The sequence below is a fragment of the Condylura cristata genome, unplaced genomic scaffold (genome assembly GCF_000260355.1).
Source record: "Condylura cristata isolate star-nosed mole 26May11 unplaced genomic scaffold, ConCri1.0 scaffold00024, whole genome shotgun sequence".
Taxonomy (NCBI): Eukaryota; Metazoa; Chordata; class Mammalia; order Eulipotyphla; family Talpidae; genus Condylura; species Condylura cristata.
Window position 1 is genome coordinate 19,960,082 of NW_004567125.1, and position 22,502 is coordinate 19,982,583.

General features: G+C 33.4%; 1 protein-coding gene across 1 annotated transcript in view; it reads right to left on the bottom strand.

The window, feature by feature from the left end:
• Positions 1-22,502, bottom strand: part of RFWD2 (ring finger and WD repeat domain 2, E3 ubiquitin protein ligase) — a 143,349-nt gene that overhangs the window by 114,853 nt on the left and 5,994 nt on the right. The window contains exons 2-5 of the mRNA XM_012729176.1: positions 20,814-20,873; positions 14,611-14,708; positions 10,565-10,641; positions 9,806-9,925 (exon numbers count right to left, since the gene is read on the bottom strand). Of these exons, the coding sequence (XP_012584630.1) occupies positions 9,806-9,925; positions 10,565-10,641; positions 14,611-14,708; positions 20,814-20,857 (339 nt within the window). The 5' untranslated portion in view covers positions 20,858-20,873. The remainder of the gene's footprint in view (positions 1-9,805; positions 9,926-10,564; positions 10,642-14,610; positions 14,709-20,813; positions 20,874-22,502) is intronic.

Below are 22,502 nucleotides of genomic sequence, written 5' to 3' on the forward strand. Positions count from 1 at the left end.
AAGACTGGACAGGTTTCCTAGTAAATGTCTTTAAAAGACTGAGGTTTCTTAAGCTAGGGTTCCTTGGTTCTAACCACAAATCAATTATATGTGCAGCATCCACCTTGGCTCATCTCTGCATCACCCTTGTGGTACTTGGGATCAGGGGAATTGACACAAATATGAAGCTACTGCTGCAAGATGTGCCATGAACAATAAACCTGTATCTTTTTAAATTTTCTATCAGAATCTATGAAATTGATAGGTTTACATGTTAGCTTAGTCATAAGGTAAAAACCTCAGAACCATTAGTCCTCTTTTACGGTTATCTGTCATATCCTTATTACCTGAGAAAATTTCTAATCAATTTGTTGCAAGTATTAATAGGCCCCAAAAGAAGTAGTAAAAAGACCTCAGGGACCACTGAAAATACTAAATAATTCAGGACACAGATAATGACCAGCGATTTCATTTAACCCCCAGACACCCTTATACTTGAAATGTTCACTTAACTGATTCATTTATACATTCATTGTCAGATAATTTTCACTGCACTAAACTTCTCAATGAGTTCAAAGTCTAAAGGACACAGAAACATGTAAAATCCCACAAGAGATTTTTTTAAGCATCAAGTAGTTAAACAAAGGCTTAAGAAAACTCAATTGCTTTTTAGATGTTTAAATAAATTACTTAGTTTGGAACACTGTTACAAGACTGGGGTAAAGTGGAAATAGTTAACAAAAGTAAATAAGACATTATGTAAATACACAAAATAAATATACCTCTCTCTTATTTCTTCTTGCAACCTTGAGGAATTCCATAAGGATCTGTAGTTGGGCTGCATGTGATTCCTATAATAGAAAATTATAATTGTTCTTTTAAAATTATAACTATGAATTCAAAGTTTTCTTTAATATACCACAGTATAATCAGTATAAAACAACTTCCTTCGTCCCTTAAGTTAGTCTGTTACTTAATCAGACTTTATTAAGTCTATTAATTGCTTTAGTCAGTTTTCCTATTGCTAACTAGGGTTTTTAAAAGCAAGTAATTTTCCGCCAAAACTAACTAAAATTAATTTTAAGAAATAGGTATTTTAAACCATATTTCTCATCTACTATGCTGAAAATATATTTATGGGAAACTCTGCTATCTGTCCTAGCCTCCTCTCTCCCATGCAAACTAATAAAACCACAAACTTGTATCTTTTGTTGTTAAAAATCACACAAAGAAAAAAAAATCACACAAAGAACAGAGAAATTCCAGGTGAATCTGAAAAACATATATTAAAATATAAAAAGCTAAAAATAAGGTGATTTATGAATAAATGTAATTCTGATTTTTATATACCAAGAGATTTAAAAAAAAAAAAAAAAAGCCCAGTAAGGTACTCTGAAGTACTTCCAACATAAAACAAAAATAAATAAGATTAATAGAACTTAAAATTAACTACCTATGTGATAGAGTATTTCACAAATGTATGAAAAGAGACATTGGAGTAGATTTATCTACCTCTCTTACACTAGAAATGACTGTAGGAACTTATGTTTAACAACTCCCAAAATTATAATAATCAATCAATCAAATTTTAAAGAATCACTAAGAATATTACCCATACTACAATTTAAGTATGCCCACTTCTACTCACTCCCAGAGTCTGTCTATGGAGAAAAGGAAGAAAGTTTTGCATTTTAAGGTATAAGGGTCAAAACAAATATGAAAGCAATATAAGGAAAAGGGAGAATAAATATGAACTAACAATCACACTGATATTCTAATTAACAGATACAAGTGTATTAATGTTTCACACTGAATATATTTATAAAACATGGTATCATAAAGACTTGAAAATACATTGCCTAACAAACTGGCATTTACTAGGCACATTCCTAAGACATTCCAAAGAAGGGAGTTATACTGTCATACGGGACTCTGTGTCTCAAGAATGATGACAGATGTCCTGGGTTCCTCAATACTTCTTAGGACTTCTTTATACTGATTATCTAAAACTGTCTACAGATTACTTAGTTGGACAGCAAAGACCACATGTTCAAAAGGAATATATATAGTCAAGACTGCTAAGAAGTAACATAAGTCATTTCTGCAGAAAGGAAATAAGCTTATAGATTTGAATACTTCATTTTAATCTATCTATTAGAATATTTATAAAAAGGGGATAGGGAAAAGTACCCCAAAGCCTCAAGATCAAGGAAAACTATAATCAATTAAGTACATCAAGCACTGAGCATAAGGCATCATGTTCTATAATTTAGTCTTAAAGGAGTAACTTCAAGAAGAAATGAGATAAGCAGCAAATTTATAAAACTCATTTCATATTTAAATATGAAGGGAAATTACATAAACAGCAAGATAGTGCTTAAAAATGAGAAAATAGCCAATTACATAAAAATGTCTAAAAAAGTCTAAAACAATGATACTCTGTTACAACAATCTCAGAAACTAAACATGAGTATAATCCCTTAAAGACAGCTACCCCACCACTAAAAATAAAGTCCAAGAAGCTAATTTTCTAAATATTTCTTACAATTGTCAAAGCTTCCATAAAAGATATAACCATCATTTAGCCCAACCATCATTTAGTCTCATTTTCATTTGAGAATACCAGAATAAGGGAGTGAAGAGAAAGATTTAGGGGGTGGGAAAAAAAAAATACACACACGTATATGTATACATACATACATATACGTGTGTGTGTCTGTGTATAGGGGAAAAATAGAAATACAGATTTAGAATCTTAATTTTCCACTCTCAATGCTCTTGCAAATTCTGTCACATTTGTCCCAGCTGGTTCAGTCAAGTGTCACAAAAGAATGTATCTCTGCCATCTGGAATATGCTTCAAATTGTGTTAAATATCATTTTTCTGTATTGTCCTGTTTTCAATTTTTTTAAAGATCAGGTAAGATTATCTCCATAAAGTAATTGGGTTCTGCCTAACCAGAACTCAATATAAAAAATTAAACATCTGAACTGCATAATTCTTCTTGATCCAATTCCATGGTTTACTATCTGTATTTACTTGGCATTCCAGATTACATCTTTGAAAATATCTATTCTAATTGATTTTTATATATTTCACAATAACACTTGGCCTTTTATGAGTTTAGTTACCATGCCATGAGTTCATCTTCCCAAATACAATTAACTCTACAGTAGTTTCTCAATAGAAAGGCAACTGCGAATTTGAGGGGAAAAAATGTTTCCTTACATAAAACTTCAAAGAGAACAATATAAGCATGTTATTTGGAAATACAAAAGGTAAATTAGAACAATTAAAATTTCAAAAGATAGCATCCAGAGTACTGATGAAATAAAAACTGATGATTGATGATTTTTCCATAAGCTTTGTAGTTGTTAGACTTTGTAAATAACAAGTATTTATTATCTGGATTTTTTTTTTTTTAATAAGGAAGTAGAAAAAGGGAAGAGGGAGCAGAGAGGAGTGGGGAAAACAGGAAGAAAGGAAGACAAAAGAGAAGACTTTCCACTGTGACCGGAAGTAAAAAATGTTTTAGGATTCTAGCATACTTCCCCTGTTTGCCTTCAGGCTTCCCACTTATTAAATAAGCAGGTAACATTTCACTAACAAGAGTAATTATATCATATCTTCTCTGAATGTTTCTATAATGATAAAGAGTCTTAGGGGAATTAATTCCTATATTCTCAACCTTTGAAATTTATCTTTCCTAATAAATATCCAGTTCTCAATTCCAATCTTTTCTTTAAAAATTTTACTCTTCATTCCTCAAAGAGACAAAAAGTTTACCTCGATATATGTCCCGGGGGTATAAAAGTATCTGGAAAACTATCCAATATAAAATTCTATGATTTCAAAAAGTGAACTATTAAAGACAGACAAGATGAATGTTATTATAAACTACGTAATTCTTACAGACAAGATGAATATTGTTATAAACTACATAGTTCCTAATTCTTTACATTGAACACAATGAGGACTATCAAATAAATACTGATAGCACTAGTAGGAAAACTTTTAAAATCCATAATCAAATTAAGAAGTAAATATATTTCTTTCTCTACACTGGATTGGATAGACTACTTTTATAGTCTCTACACCTCTCTTGAACATAGAAAGTCTAAGATACAATTATAAAAGTATAAGACACTGAAAGATAAGTAGAAACAAAACAGGTAAAATAATGACATCCAGATGATTCAGATACTGGAATGAGGAAAAAAGGACTGTAAACTATTACTGTAAATTTTCTAACAGGAACAAACATGAACAGAACAAGCAAAAATAATGGGTTATACAGAAAAGAAATTGAAAGAAGAAATGAAATACACAAACTATGAAATTTAAAAAACATTTGGTGGGTTTGCTGTGGACAGGACTGACAGAAGAAATGAATAAGGAGTCAAAGATAGTCCAAGATAAATTATTTAAGCCTACTCAGAGAAAACAATGAAAGAAAAGAGAACCAGAAATATGCAAGATAACAAGACACATCAAAGCATGACAGGAATCCTAGAGAAAAGAGAGCAAGCGTAGGAATAGAGAGCAAGCGTAGGAATAAATAAACAATGGTTATAATGTTTATAAGAGAGGGTAAAAGCATAAAAAAAAAAATCCCTCTCGTTTCATGAAACACATCCAGGAAATTTTCTAAATAAAATAAGAGAAGAAAAATGAAACCAAGATCTTCAGAGATTAACTACTGAATACCAATGAATACCAATATATGAACCAACTCAAATACATATCAATGTAGCTGAAGAGATAAAGTTTATACTATGGTTAGGTAATAGAAAATGAAAATATCTTTATGTATTAAAAGAAAAAAGTAGACTCCTATGTGGAAACATAGAAAATTATCAGTCTACAATAAAACAGTTATATACAGATAAAAGGGAAATGAGTCAATGGAATCTCAGATCTGTAAGAAAAAATGATGACATCTGAAAAGGGCTAAGTATTTGGGTTAAAGTAGGAATTGTTTGTATAATGTCTTCTAAAGATTACAACTTTTATATATGTTTGCTGTACCTGTTAACAGTTTCAATCACAAAAAGCAGGAACGGTAAACTGAATTATTGCCAAATTTCATTTTCAATAAAAATTAAATAAATTTCATATTGACTACGAATAATCATCCTTCTAGTGGCATACTATATACTCAACTCTGACAAGAAGAGGCAATAAACTCTGCCCTTCTGTCTTCTCTGAACTGAGAGCTACTCTCCTGAGATATACCCTCATTCACTGAAAATGTGTATATGAGGTAAGCTTGACTCCACCTGCTCCTTAGTCAGAAGCACCTCCTAGCTACTGAGTAGATCACTGTCTGCTGCAATGCTTAATGAGACAGATGAGAGACTCTGTAACTTGGCAGCCGTATGTTCCCCTGACCTCATTAGTTCCTAGATGCAACTTCCAAATCAGTGCTACTTCAAGAGACAGAGACAAAGCAACCAAGTTGACTGGGGCTGGGCCGCCACAGTAAGCATGGCTGGCTCTGGAGCTGGAATTGGATTGTGTTAGGGAACTTCATCCTGGTCATTCCTTCTCTGAAGCAAACACTCCTTAACCATTCTGGGTTTTGCCCTCTCTTGTTCTTCTGCCTGATAATGACCTTTCTCATCTTCTCTGCCACATTAAATAACAATTTTCACTACCATAGTAATTCCTCCAGTGTCTAATCTACTTTGTATCTCCCCATAGAGCCTGGGAAAAGTGGTTGGCAGAGAAAAAGAGAAATAAATTTTCTACCAATAAAGAAAGAAAAAAATGATAATTATAAAGTTTTTATAATATAGATGAAGTAGGGTAACAATACTTGAAGGTATGATGAAATAACAATTATAGTAAAAACAAATAAGCAACCACTATAATACAATATATATCTGAAAAGCCAAAAAAAGCAAATAAAATGGAATCCTAAAAAGATTCAGTTATAATTCAGTTTGTATGACCACAATGCAATTTGCCAAAAATTCAATTAACAAAACATGTAACTGACAAAGTAGCAATACACACACACAAACACACACATACACAAGCTTCTTACACATCAAGATAGGTGTATAGAATATATGCAGAGGTAATTTACCAACTAGAATCCAAGAGTCAAGCATGAAGAAATTTTCAGTTTCACTAGTGATCATGGAAATACCAAAAAACAAAAAGCATAATACAAAATATACACAGAAGTATCTGAAAACTATCATATTGACAGAAACTAAAAATATGAAATACCAAATGTTGATATGGTACTAACCCAGGAACAAGCAATTTATCAATATTTACTAATTTAAAATCTATCGGCAAACCCTCTGAGCAGCTATTTCCCTCCTTAAATTACTATTTGTGTGTGCATAAGCACACTTACATGTCCATGTGTGTACACCTATGAATGAGATAAGGAGACAAAAATAACACTATTAAATGCAATACTAATACTCCTAGCTAAGAATTGGGAAGAACTTCAATGTCCATCATAAAGAGAATATGTCTTCAACTTCTATAGATAAGTTATACTAGATCTGTATTCATCAAAATGGACCTCAAAAAGTAAACGAAGAAGCATATGTTAAAGAACCAGTATGGAACTATACTACACATCTAAATTATACAAACTTTATATGGTTGTAATATAAATCTATGTAAGTAGCACACATACACTCTTGAGAAAAATTATTGCCAATTTCATATGTGGTTATTTTGGAGGAAGGAGTAAGACCTTAAATATAAAAAAAAAATCTCAAAAGGCAGATTGAGACACTGATGGTACAGCTATAATAATATTTACTAAAACTACAGGCATATCGTAAATCTCATCATTTTCTATGCTTTTCTTATGTTGGAATTATTCATAAAATTAAACAGCAATACAAACAGGTAACCAATCATTTACCTGTTTCAAATGGTAAAAAGGTACTCAACATCACTATTAGGAAATGTAAATCAAAATCACCATAAGACATAACCTCATATCAAGTGGAATGGCTATTATTAAAAAGATGAGATAAAAACTGGTGAATATGTGGACAAAAGAGAATATGTACACTGCTAAGTGGGATTGTAAATTAGTACAGTTACTACAGAAAATGGTACAAAAGTTCCTATAAAAATTAAAAATAAAACTACCATATGATCCAGCAATTTCACTCCTGATGATACAGAACATAAACATGAGCACACTGTTTCAGAGATATATGTAGTGCATGTTCTCTGCAGCAATATTTACAGTGAGCAAGAAAGGGACTCAACTTAAGTGTCCAAGGCAGCAAAAATGAATACAAAATTTAAGAGACAGACAGACACAGACACACACACACACACACACACACACACACACACACAGATGCTCTTCAGCAGAAAAAGGAAGTCCTGGGCCTTCCCTATTGTCGCAGAGGGTTAAAGCACAGCACTAAGAAGCTAACGCCACTTCAGCATGAGTTCGTTCCATACAGGTAATTCACATGGTGCGGCAGACCTCTCCTGATCCCCTCAGCAGTGTACTTCGTCAGTCAGCCTGTTCTGACCCACACTCTGGCTCTGGTGAATCCTCTCACTGCCCCTGCACCTCTGGCCTGTACCCCAGTTCTGTATGCGTAAATAAATAAATCTTTATAAATAAAAGGAAGTCCTGCCATTTGCTGCAGCATGAACTGACCTTAAAGATATTATGAAAAGTCAGTCAGGATATTATGTGAACTCAGTCAGACAATGAGAGACAACTATTGAATTATTTCACCTAGCTGTGGAATCTTAAAAATCAATAATACAAAACAAAAACACAGAGAAATCAAAGTTGTGGTAACCAGAAGTAGAGAGTGGTGAAACAGGATGAAATTGGTCAAAAAGGTAGAAACTTAGGTTAAGTAATGAGGATGTAGGCCCTCCGTGGTGGCGCAAGGGGTTAAAGCACAGCACTAGGAAGCTAGGATACCTACACACATCTCAGCATGAATTCAATCCTAGGCCAGGGAGATATCCCACATGGGTTGGCAGACCTCTCCTATCTCACCCAATGCTCCCCTCAGCATTGTACTTAGTCAACCTGCCTGTTCTGCTCCCAACTCTGAGTCTGATGAATCCTCTTCCCACCTCCTGCACCTCTGGCCTATACCCCAGCTCTTGTATACATAAATAAATAAATCTTTAAAAAAGCAATGAGGATGCAATGTACACTTATAATGGCTATAGTTAAACATAACTGCATAAGTATAATTTAAAGAAGTTAATAGAGTAAATCCTAAAAGTTCTCATCACAAGGAAAGTAACATTTTCTTTTTCTCTTGTATTTGTATGAGATAACAGATGCTAAAAGAATTCATTATGGTAATTATCACACAATATATGAAGTCATTATGCCATCCACCTTAAATTTATGAATACAGTGCTGTATGTCAATAAAGTTGAAAGAATGTAAGATAAGCCCCCTTCCAAAAAAAAAACTTAACAAGAGTCTCAGCAATCCTACCTCCAAAAAGGCATGACACTGGAAACTGACTGATCCATTCAACCTAGCCAACCCTATTATCCAACTAATTAAGACTCCCACTCTATAATTTGCAGATCCAGGTTGTGTTAATCAGAATCCAACCACAGAATTTTTTGAAGTTAAGTTAGCAAGGAGAGCCTTAGTTCTTCTTTTACCAAAAATCATAAATGAAGAAATAAAATCCACCATTAGATAAAAAAAATCTGAGAAAAAAATAATCAGCTGTCCCAAAGAAATAGAGAAATACAACCAAACTCTTAATAGTACTCAAGTATCTAATATCATTTCCAAATATTACTAAGAAGACATGGTTCCAATCTTCCCATCATGTATATGCAATGGATTCATTCCCTTATTCTCTCAATAAATTCTCCCTTTTTATTTAAGCTAGGTCTGGGTGAGTATCTGCTTATGATAGCGTTATGTATTGCTTATAATGGTTCATATTCAATTCCTAACAAATGCGAAATCACATTTTATATTTTAGACACTTATTTACAAGAAATAAAGGCAATTTTACATTTACAATTCATTACATGAAGCATGATATATTTAGTTCCAGTTCAAATTTTTGCAAACAAACTAGTTAAGCCATAGATGGCAGTTGCTGCCAATGGGCATCTACTATAAAGTTTTTAAGTAGATAAAATTATCTCCACTTTCTTCTCAAAATTTAACAAGAGGGAAAGACATGAAAAGGAAGATATGCAACAGAAGAAAGCTGGCAAATATAATTATCCCCTACTAAAATTGTAGTTCCTCATAATTTTTCTTTTTTATTTTACTATGATACCATTGGTTTACGACACTTTATGATTTAGGGGAATAGGTTCCCACTTACTCAGATGTACATCATCACAACCCATCCATCATCAAGGCGACCTTATTCCTTGTACCACAGACCCCTGAACCTTATTCTCCATCCTCCTCTAGTGGCCTGAATTCTGCAGTCATATTTCTAAGGTTTGTTTGGTTTAGTTTTATCACTTCCTTTGTTTTGTTTCTCTACATTCCCACCTATTAGTGAAGTCAACTGATATTTTTCTCTGACTTTTTTTATCAGCCATGCTGTCACAAATGGCAGGAGTTCAACTCTTGATTTTTCTTAACACTTAGTTTTTAGTCATTGCAACTAAGTTGTATTTTAAGAAATCTGTTTGTTTGGTTTTTTTAATTCAAAGAGAAAACCGATCAGAAGTGACCCCTTACAGATGTTTCTTGTTTTGTAAAACTGAACAAAGTGGCACTACCTTAATACTTCTAAACATTTCTAGCTCATTTTCAAAGCAATAAAAAAAAAAAAACACTTTTTTTTATTTTATTTTAACTGCCACTTACTGCTTCCAGTTGTTTCTTCTTCTGCACTAATAACTCCAACATGAGGTTGACGTTGGCCAAGTCAAGGTTATCTTGATCAGTTCCCAACAAATCCTGAAATATTTGCCACCTGTGACCATTCTAAAAATGAAGAACAAAGTAACTTCCTCAGAAAATTATTTTAAAGAGTGTCAACTAAGATTTAACCACTATTTCCTAATATATTTATTACACAGATACAAAAATCAATGAATGATGATGTTCCAACCTACTCCTTACCAGCTAACTCCACACTGTCTTCTAATTATAATTTAAACTCTATTGTGCTCTTAAATGAATTTAGAGAACAGATATAAAAGGTATACTCAAGATAAATGTTAATTTAGCATCTCTAGCAGTGCCATTTTAATTATCTGTCTAGCCATATTTTCAACTTTGCATTTAGTAATACATAAATTTAAGTTTATTTGAATCAATAATTTAGGGCTAATCCTCTTAAACTGAGAATCAATAGTTTTTCCAAAATCCCATCCACATACTCCTTCAAAAGTCATTATTTACAAGCAACTCTCACTCAGTGCGAATCTACCAGGCTTTTCAAAAGACTATTACTAGAGTAAATGTTACAAGCAATGCAGTGAAGAAAGTTCCTTATTGAATAGAATAATCTTAAATAAATTTTCTTTAAGAAAGTAATATAGAAGCTATACTATCTAATATTAAACCAATAAAAACAAAAAAATTAAATTTATTAAAAATAGTAATAAAGTTGAAACATACGGTGCTACTCACTGAGTGGTCCAATTTGAACCTCTTTTCCTCAAATCTTTGCTTCTGTTTGAGAATAAGTTCATTTACTGAAAACAGAAACAAAGACACACAATTTGCATTTTTGTGAAGTGTATCATTTAGTTGTTCTGTTTAGTTGGGTTCTGCCTGAACTTTTAAAATTTCTCCAAATTAAAAAAGAAACAATCTTACACCCATTTTTCTGGAATAACATGATTTTATTCAACATGTCTGACTGTCAAATATTTTCAGAATGGTGAACCGCACCCCATCTGAAGGTAGGTTTCTTGACTAACCTAAGTATTGACATCAGGTTAAAAATGTGACCCAATTCCCTCCCTGGTGGCGCAGCGGGTTAAAGCACTGCACTGAGAAGCTAAAGCCACTTCCGCATGAGTTCGATTCCCGCCTGCCCCGGAGGAGACCACATGGCGTGGCAGACCTCTCCTGACCCGCCCGCTGCTCCCCTCAGCAGTGTACTTCGTTGATCTGCCTGTTCTGCTCCTCACTCTGTCTCTGGTGAAGCCTCTCGCCTCCCCTGCACCTCTGGCCTGTACCCCAGTTCTGTATGCATAAATAAATAAAAATCTTAAAAAAAAAAAAAATGTGACCCAATTTTGATCAATGAGAGTATTGTTACCTTTGAGAAAATGGATAGGAGGGAAAAAAAATATTTTTCTGCCTTCAATAAGGCAGAAATTATATCTAGAACTTTGCAATCTTAAGGAAAGTCAAAGTGCTAAAGCATTTACTGAGAAACAGGAAGAGGTAAAGAATATAATAGTATCACTGAACCACCAAATCATCTAATCCAAGAAATTCTTTTCATGTGAATAGATACATTTCTCTTAATGTTTAAGCCACTGTTAAATGAATTTTCTGTAAAAATGATAAAGGGAAACTAGCAGTAGACCAGGTAGACACTTTAATTTATACACATTATTTTATGACAATAATCTCCCTATTTTAAAGATAAAAGAATGAGAGCGAGCATAAGAAACTTACTCTTGGCAATAGATTGTGTCAGAGAGAACTGGCATATAAACCCAACTATCTGATACTTGCCACTAACCCACAACCCAACTATACTTTCAAACAAGCCAGAGCGGTCCCAAATCCACACTAGGAACCTAACTTCCAAGATCAGAACGACTCAATTTAAGTTAAGATTTAATCTAAAGTTCAAGCAACTCAGAGTAGGAAGACAAATATGTAAGAAGTAGTAGCTGTAATATAATGTAATAATTATTATTGTTATTATTGAAAGACATTTACAAAGAACAATCAAAATGTTAATGAGTAAGCTTTACAAAGAAAGAGATAGAATAGGGTCATAATAGGCATACCAAGATTCACTATACAGAAAAAATGGAAAAGATTTGAGACAGACTGACCTAAAGCAGCAGAAGATGGAAATGTTATTTGTCTGGATTTCTATGTTATCTAACCAAAACAATTTGAACATCACTGTTGTAGAAACTGTGTGACCCAGGCCCTCCCTGGTGGCACAGTGGATTAAAGTATAGCACTGCAAGCTAGCAGCAGCCACTTTAGTGCCGGTTGGAGCCAGGAGGTGACCCAAATGGTGCAGCAGACCTCTCCTGACCCACCCATTGCTCCCCTCAGCAGTGTACTTCATAGATCTGTCTGATCTGCTCCCCACACTGTCTCTGGTGACTCCTCTCACCCTCCATACCTCTGTATGCATAGATAAATAAATCTTTTTTAAAAATAAAATAAAGGTGATCATATTAAAAAAAAAAGAAGAAGAAGAAGAAGGAAATTATATGACCCAGACTTCTACTTATGACTTACATAGCATTGAAAGTAAAGGGTTCTAATCTATATGTAACAAATAAATAAATAAAAGGCTACCTACAAAACTTCAAAATCATACTGCAAGGGAAACTAATATGTGCATGGGAAACAAATCTACTATATGAACTAAATTTACTAACACTGTGCAAAGGTAAAGACTGGAAGAGATGTGCAGGCAGAAAAACAACTATATTTTTCAAGATAAAATGTTATTTCCATGATTGGCATACATGATCACATTGGAAGTTGCACGACAATTAAAAGACTTAAATAGAGACATAAAATATTTTCATTCCAATTACCTAAAACCAAAAATTTTATGCATAAAAACAAAAAGTTAAAATCATCACCCTGATTTTTTTTTACCTTCTGCATTTCTCAGAAGTGGGCTCCACATCCTTCCTGACAAATACCAAGATGATTTCTATCTTAGCAAATCAATAATTGTAACTTCACTATTTACTGGATACATATATTTGCGAATAAATATATAAAGTATAAAATCATTTTCTAATTTAGAACTGGATCTTGTATTTCTTCTATACTAGAATTCAGTGCTCCCTTTCTCTTTGACCTAATACAGTCCTAGAGAGTATCATATCACTAAATCTTTCTTTAGTCCCTCAGTTTCTTTTCCAAGTTTGCCATAAAACCTTATAGTATGCCAACAAAAGACCTTCAAAATACCTCCGTCATGGCTCCTTCCTGTTTTGCAATTATCCAGTTATTTTTCTTCATGAAAAGATAGAAGTTTGAATTTTTTTAAAGATTTATTCATTTATGCATACAGAAGTGGGATACAGGCCAGAGGTGCAGATGCAGTGAAAAGATTCACCAGATACAGAGTGGGGAGCAGAACAGGCAGGTCAATGAAGTACACTGCTGAAAAGGAGCAGCAAGTGGGTCATGAGGTCTGCCATGCCATGTAGACGGCCTCCAGGGCCAGGGATGGAACTTATGCTGAAGTGGCTTTAGCTTCTTAGTGCTGTGCTTTAACCCACTGTGCCACCAGGGAGGGCCCTGCATTTTTTTTTTAAAGATTTATTTACTTACACATACAGAACTGGGGCATACACCAGAGGTGTGGGGGATGAGAGGATTCACCAGACACAGAGTGGGAAGCAGAACAGGCAGATGCACTGCTGAGGGGAGCAGCAGGTGGGTCAGGAGAGGTCTGCTACGCCATGTGGGTCACCCCTTGGCAGGCTATTGAGCTCGTGATGCTGTGGCTGTGATAAACTTCATAGTGCTATGCTTTAACCTGTTGCACCACCAGGGAGGGCCTAGATTTGCATTTTTGAGTAAGAGGGGGGAAAAAAGAACTGTAGACAATATGACTTTAGAGTAGAAGTAAAAAGAAAACAAAGCTGTAAAAATTCAAATTCATGGCTTATAATAAACTATCATTTGAGCTAAACAAAATCAAACTGTAACAAAAGCACTGATTCCTCTTGAGATATTAACATATTATGTACTCATTTTCTAACTTCTAACAGATAGAATCTAATATACAAGTAGAAATGATACCCCAACTTTGACTTTACAGTAATCTAAATGTTTTGATATATATACACCTAATAGTATCCTACTTTATACCTACACATATCTGAAAAATGTTTCAGGACTTTAATCTTCAAAAACCCAGACTACAGATGCCCCACCATGTGTCTTTGAACATACAGAATTTTAAGATTATCACAAGTGATCTCTGACTAGCTATTATTCCCACTCCCCATTTACAGATTCTCTATTTGTCTCAAATTACCAATCCTCTCTCAAAAGTTCTATGCTTAAGTATTTCCCAGTTCTCTTGCCTCACACCAAATCTGAGACTTTCTCCCCTTCCTTTCCCTTTAGCCCTTTGATCTGATGTTCTTTCTTCTGCCCTAAAAGCAAATACAACAGGAATGCAACACTTCTGTGTGACACAGACAGGTATTTTGTACCTCTCCATCTCCTTCAGTCTCTTTGTCTGACCATTTACATAATAATCCATTAGTTATACCACATTTTTAAATGAAACTTAGAATACTATATGGTTCTTACAACATATAACAGGGGAATTTATGTCACAGCCAAGGGAGGACTGGGAGAAACATCCTGCTGTGTGAGACAACAGATACGCTTACCTCTAAAAACGTTTTCTGAACAAATTAGTGCTAGTGTACACTTTTGGGGACAGAATACTGAAGAAAAAAAAAATCATTACAAAGACTCACCCAAGAAATTAGGGTATAGATGGTCAATATTATCCACAACATAGTTACATTTGGGACATCTATTATTATCCTCCAAACTCTGATGAATACACTTGTAGCTATTAACAAAGAAAAAAAAAGTGGGTTTGATTAAGTCAGTGACAAATTAATAAATTGGCCACAAAATAATTTCTTAGTATTCTATTCCTCATTTTGAACATAAGTAATCTAATAGATAATAAATTCATTTTGATTTATACTTTTATATCATAAACAAAGTTTATCAAATAATAGTATAAAAGTTACTTTTAAATAACTCAACAAATCTATTGTTATAAATTTCTGATACAAAAGTTTCTTTAATACACTAAATTTTAAGTTCATGCAATTAAAAATAGTGCATGAAAGCACCCAGGAAAAGCTAATAAGTATGATTTACTAAAAAACAGATTATTCATAGCATGCTAATGTCCTTAATGATAGTTTAATTGTAGAGTACTGGACATGAACAATCTCATGAACTACTGTAGAAAATACAGCTGCCACAATTTTTCCAAGAGGCAAGGTGTACGAAAAACTTTAAAGCTGTGTATTCCCAAAATGATTTTACTTCTAAGAATTGATTCTAGGGAAATAAGCAGATACGTGTATGTATACATATATGTAGATATATAATATACACATATATACTCATATACGATGTATGTATATACATTTAAATATATGTGTGTATATATGTTTTCAAGGCTATATGTAAATAGTAAAATTAATCAGAAGCGACCAAAACACTAGGAAATTGACTAAATATATTTGCAAACACAACCCTGATTGCAATACAATGCAGACAATAAAATCGTATCACAATATGCAACTACAGGCCATGAAAACTAATCTAATAACTAATCTAATAATCTAATAACTAACCTCTTAAAAGTTGTAAAGAGATGAGATGTCAAGAAATGTTTCCTGTCTTACATACTTTTATTTAATGTCTGACTTTTTATAAATATTACTGTCTTATAGTAAAACTTTCTAAATAACGTCCCACCAAATATCAGAAAAATATCAAAATGACATTAGAAAATCATTATATCACGGTATTACTGAATGAGAAAACAATCTCTAGCATGGTAGATTAAAAAAAAAAAGGCTACTCTTTCAGTCTGAGCTGAGTTTAATATATATCTACCTATTCCCTTCCATGTTATCAAAACAAAACCAGAAATCTTCATGCATAAGGTTTCTTACAAGAAAATATTCCCACTGACAAAATTTAATCCTAACAAAAGGTATGCAATAAAGTCAGTAAAGAATCTGGAAAGGTTATTATAGATGGGAGACAAGGTTGATAGATAAGCAGAGAATATTTTGGTTTTAGCAAATGGCTTTGAAAAGAAACATTAGAAAATGAGCAAATAATATAACACAAATAACAAGTTGTTAAGTCAGAGAAATAGTTTGTTAATATATAAGAAATTATCCCAGAATCCAGGAAAACATCCTCTTTCCTTTCTTAAGCTTTGAACCCATATCCTTTGTCAGCAGGTTTACAATACCACCTTATCCTAGAAGAAAAAATAATCTGCGACACAGAAGGAAGAAGGAACTCAAGAATTAAAATTCAATAAAATTTTCTGCATTGTACTTGAAAATATCCATATATATCATAAATTAAAATGCATCGTATTACATACCACTATCCAAAACCAAAGTGACAAGGTATATCACATTTATCTTTTAACTCTGTTCCTACAAGGTAGATCTTAGTTTGAGAAATAGTAACTGTTAGTTTGAGAAACAGTAACTATCTTATTATTCTGTATATATCTGTGTATGTTGTGCTGGTCAGTCAGTTTTCTAGTTACTACTTAAAAGCAAGAATTTGATTTACCATGTCTATCACAATATTCTGTTAAAAACTTGGAACTCAATAAATGTTGACTACATGGACAAAAATAGATATAACCAAAAGAAACAGACTTTTGCTGCCTTCTGGTTATACAAAAAAAATCTACAAATGCCCAAAAATATATGACTGCATCAAGAAGATATCGTATGTATGTACAATGGAATACTATCAGCAAAAAAAGATAATCTAATGCCATTCACGGCAACATGGATGGAATTATGGGATTATGCTCAGTGAAAGAAGAAGAAAAACACTGGATGGTTTTACTTATAGGAGTATAGGGAAAACAAATAAGGAGACAGAGGGAAAAATGATAGCAAATAAAAAAAAAACTAAACAAAAATAATCAGACAATAACAAATCAGAAGCATTCTACAAGGGCGGGAAGACCATAAGGGACTAAGGTGATGGTACATGGGTGAATCGGTGGTGGAAATTCTATGGGGACTACATCTGATATAAAATTTTTTAAAGATTATAAAAAAAGTAAATTTACTCCTCTAATAAGAGAGAAATGTTCAAGATCTAACTACAGTAACTCTAACTCATTCTCATTCATCTGATTTACCTGACCATCATCAACCCAGAGAGGATCAATGCTCTGGATTCCAAAAGGGTAAGTGCCTAAGTTAGGGATCAAAAATAGGTTAATATAAAAAGGTTAAGAGAGATATATATCTTAGGTCCACCTGACAAAAATTTTAATAATTACTCTAAAAAAAAATTACTTGGTACCACAGGGTGCTGACAAAAAATAGGTGCCTATCTCCTCTATTAAGTAGGTGGATATATGATAATATTTCACTGTATTTGTATATAGTTGCTGTTTCCTCTATAAGCATATATGTAAACTATAAAATATATATCTGTATAAAAAGGAGTAGATATAGAAAATTGTGAGTAACCAGATTATTCCTTGAAAAGAGGAACTGTAACAAGCACAACAAAGACAAATCAGTAACAGCAGCTAAATATAACCAACTATAAAGAAAGAATAATGCATGATACAAGAAGACAAATAAGACAAACTAGATAAAAGTTCCAAAGGTAAGCTGACATCCCAGTTTGATCACATTTATGCTGCAGGTAACAGTGATGACAGGGACTCCTGTTAAGTATAATTATTTTGAGTTAAAGCAAACAGTAAATGAGGACTTGATAGATGAGGTTTGAGAAGTAACGTGTAAGGATAGGCTGAAAGTAGCTAAAAGGTGGAGAACCAGCAAACCTTTATCTTCATATCATGTACGTTATTTTTTTCAATTGTAGCATCATGTTTTGGTTGTATTATAGGTAACAGTAAGTTCATTGACAAGTGGGAACGAATAAAGTGCAATGTTATTGTTAATATATATATATATATATATATATGTTTGTGTGTGTGTGCAATGTTGTCTTCAACCTGTTACTATGAATGATTTACAATTTATATGTGAGATGCAGAGCAGGAATTACTGATGTGGCCCGATCTTTGATTTAGTGCTAATAATTGGAACAGAATTTGGAAGGAGTATACTGCTTTGTTCTAGACTACCAGTGTTAGCAAAGAACAGATAAAATGGGTTACTGTTAATAACTGAACTTCCAAAATCTTCAATATTAGTTTAAGGTAAATAATTATATGAGTTTTTCTTTTAAACAAAATTGCAAAAATGCTTCATAACTTAGCAAACTTGAAAATAGGACTGCAGCTCCTGCCAATAATTTGGTTTCTATCCTACAAAACCTGCTCTCTGGTAGGTACTTTAAAACACATTCACAATAGTAACACAGTCAGTTGAATTATAACAAGGATCAAAGCTTAAATTGCCTAAATTTGAAGGAAAAAGAAAGGATTTAAGAAGCCAATAGGGTTTTCCAATAATAGCCTAATTATACAACTTGAAGATTATAAGAGACACTGAAAAAGCTAAACTCATCTAGGTATAATCAGTAATATACATGCTATATAACATAGTATGATTATTGATCTGATTCAGTAGGCTGTTTCACAAGACCTTTTTTCAAGTGTCACAATGAATAACAGCATTTAGAGAAGGGTAGTTAAAAACTGAAAACCTCACTTTACAATTTGTGTCATACTTCAATACCTTCACATCTGTAAAAGAGGAGGTGAAGAGAACTGAGAAGAACAACAGAAGAGAGTGGTTGAGTGACTTGACAAAGGTTTGGTAAGTTTTAAAGTCAGAATGAGGACCTGGCCTAACAACTTCAAGAACTTCCTTTTTTTATTTGTTTTTAACTCTATTATTAGTAGTTTTCATTTGAAAACAATTCTGTCCCCTAAGGGATAGCTGGCAAAATCTGGAAACATTTTGTTTTTCACCAACCCAGGAGAAAGGAGTTTCTACTGAGCAGTGGTCAGGGATACTGATAAGCAGTCAATAATACCCAGGATAATCACTACAACAAGTAATTACCAGGTCTAATATGTCAATACTATCAAAGTTGAGAAGCACTACTATAGGCCTACTCTAAAACAACCTAATTTTTCAAAATGATGAAACTACAGAATCTCAAGAGAAATACATGGTTCCCTATGGAATTCTAAAGTGCTGGATCAATTAATGAACCAGAGAAAAACCAATCAGCCTGAAAAAACCTAGTGCTAAACAATCAGCCTGAAAAAGCCAAGACCAAAAACATATATGTATCAGTCTAAAAGAAGTCCCTCATGGTTAAAATGCCATCAGCAATATAGAATATGAGCTACTACAATGTCAACGAAATGATATTCTAAGAAGTAAAATTTAATTCAGACACTTAAGATGCTTTTCTGTAAAGAAACCAATGAAAATATTTGGAAATACACAATTTTCTTACCGGTGATAACCTTTGAGGTAACTGAGCAAGATAGGCTAAAGAAAAGTGGTACTTACATTTCATTTGTACTTCTTTCTATATGATAAAAAGTTGTGTTTGTAGCCATGAGTACACCCTGCTCTTATCAACTGAATAACTTTTATTTATTTTTTAAATAACTTTTATTAATAAAGAGCATTGAATTATATGAACTTTTTATACTAAACTTATCTTTAATGATTGGCATAGTGAATATACCTATCAATGATGCATCATGCTCTACAGCTCAACCTGAAAGAGAGATTGGTGACAGCACTCAGTACTCTTTTTGACCAACATGTATCAAAGTTATCAGGTATCGTATTCAACTTCAATTAGAAGTATAATTTCAACATGAATTAGAATACATTAACTTAGAGCCCAACAAAAATACTAAGTATAAAATAATACGTCAAAAGAATAATTTTCAAAGGTAATTGATTACAAGTAGAAAGTACCACCAAAAAAAAAAAAAGGAATTAAAAAGTACACAGATTACATACTCATTAGGGTAACTACAACTAAAAAAATTGGAAATAACAGCTGTAAGAAGTGTTAAAAAAAACTGGAACCTTTGTATACTATTGGTGGAAATGTAAAATGGTACTGCAATTTGGAGATTCCTCAAAAACTTAAAAACACAGAATTACCAACTGGCCCAGCAATTCTGTTTCTGAGACTATAACCTTCAAAAACTGAAAGCAGCATATCAAAGAGATTTAAACACCTATGTTTAAGAAAGGATTATTAACAACAGTTGAGATATGGAAGCAATCCAGGTGCCCACTGATAAATGAATGGACAGACAAAAATACAAGGTACCTAGAGCACTTAAATTCAGGAAACAGAAAGTAGAATGATGACTGATATAGTTTGGGAAAGAGGAAAATGATGAGTTTTTTTTATGGTATAGAGTTTCAGTTACTCAAGATGAAATGCATAACAATGTGAATGTACTTAATAATTACTCAAATTAAAAATGGTCCAGAAGGGTAATTTCATGTTGATGGGTGTTATCACAACCGAAAAAAAAATTTTAATGCATAAAATAATGTATCATGATATGAGCAAAGTAAGTTAGTGAATACAGAGCTTTTCAATTATATCCATTTCTTGAGTCTTCCTAGCTTACTACTTTACTAAGCCTCCCACTTATCCCGCCAAATGAGGGAAAGACACATTATACATCATTCTGATTAACCAGCACCACTCCCAATTTTTCAAAATGGCAATTCAAGTTAATATTAATAAACAAAAGGTTTTAAAATCCATCTGTAAGACCTCTGGTAAATTTAAATTTTTCACATTATATGCACCAACTATATGCTTATCTCTTTAGCTATCCAACCGATATTTTAGTAAAGAAATGATTACAAGATTAAACAAAATTAGTTTAAAAATAGCTTCTTAATAGTACATTAACACATAGTGAAAATTGTCAAAAGACTTGTTTTGCAAAATAAAATCAACTTACCAAAAGCTGTGGCCACATTTTGTCATGTATGCTTCCTCAATCATATCAAAGCAGATAGGGCTAAAAAGAAAACAGAAAAATAATTGAATGTTTTTAAAACGAGAGTGATTACAAATTAGAAAATGCCTTAATAATGCCAAAAGCAAAAAAGAAAATTCCAATGCATAGCTAAAAAACATCTCAGGGAAATTTCTTTTGACATAAATGATCTTTAGGGACTTGCTGATAAAATTAAAACTTGTTGATGATAACCCTAAGGGTAATGAAGCTCCAAAATCAAGTAAATGAGTAAATTAAAATGTACCCAATACCTTACTCATAATTTTTAACAATACAGTGAGGTAGGTGCCTATTACTAAACACATTCTACAGATGAGGAAATTGCGGCAAAGAAATGTTAAAGTCACCCAGCTAGAAAGTAACACAGATTGACGCTGAACTTTGATTCAAACACAGACTGACATTCTTAACTACTGTTCTTTACTATTTGCAGTTACTATGCACTACATATCAATTCTGAACTTCCTTCTTGTTTTCCCATGGAAGACCAAAAGCAGAATATTTAAAATCCCAGCCTACTTTTACAGCTAGGGTTGCTCATATGTCACAGTTCTGACCAGTGAAAGGTAGACAAAAATTTTTGTGAGCATTCTATCTAAAAAAAAAAGAGAGAGAGAGAAAGAGAGAAAATTGGGGAAAAATTTTAGCTATCACAGCCACTGCAGCAGGAGTTCCATCCCCGGCCAGGGAGGTGACCCACATGGTGTGGCATGACTCCCCTGACTCACCTACTGCTCCCCTCAGTAGTGTATTTCAGCACATCTGCCTGTTCTGCTTCCTGCTCTCTCTTTCTGGTGAATCCTCTGAGCCTCCTGCAACTCTGAGCCTGTACCCCAGTTCTTGTATGCATAAATTAATAAATCTTTAAGGTAATCAGGGTAAAATAAGGTCATATAGGGCCCTCCCTGGTGGCGCAGCGGGTTAAAGCATTGCACTAAGAAGCTTAAGCCATTTCCGCATGAATTCGAACCCCGCCTGCCACAGCAGACCTCTCCTGACCAGTCCGCTGCTCCCCTCAGCAGTGTGCTTCGTCGATCTGCCTGTTCTGCTCCCCACTCTGTTCCTGGTGAATCCTCTCACCCTCCGCATCTCTGGCCTGTACCCCAGTTCTGTATAAATAAATAAATCTTTAAAAAAATTAAAAAATAAAGGTCATATATAGTGGGCTCTAATCCAATAATACATGTCCTTAATAAAGGAGATTAGGATATAGGTGAAACACAGATCAAGGTGACCATGTAAAAACACATCAAGAAAGATAACCATCTGGAAATAAAAGAGACAGGATCCAAAAAAACCCAAACGAGCCAACACCTTGATGCTGGACAGGCAGGAAGATTTTCATTTATAGCTTAAGGGCCATTGTGTTATCAGTTAGGCTGGATTTCTGTTTAGACTACTGGATGTGCTATGCTGTCACTCCTAGCAAACATCGTCTAATACCAAAAACTATAACCCAGAATCACTCATAAACCAAAAAATACAAGCAATTCCTTTAAAAAAAAATCAGTAAATAGGGTATATGAACTCTGAAGTAGTAAAACTGTATTTGCATATGACATAATTGTTTTCTAAGGAAATCCCACAGGTTCTACCAAAGACTATTAAACTAAAGAGAATTTAGCAATC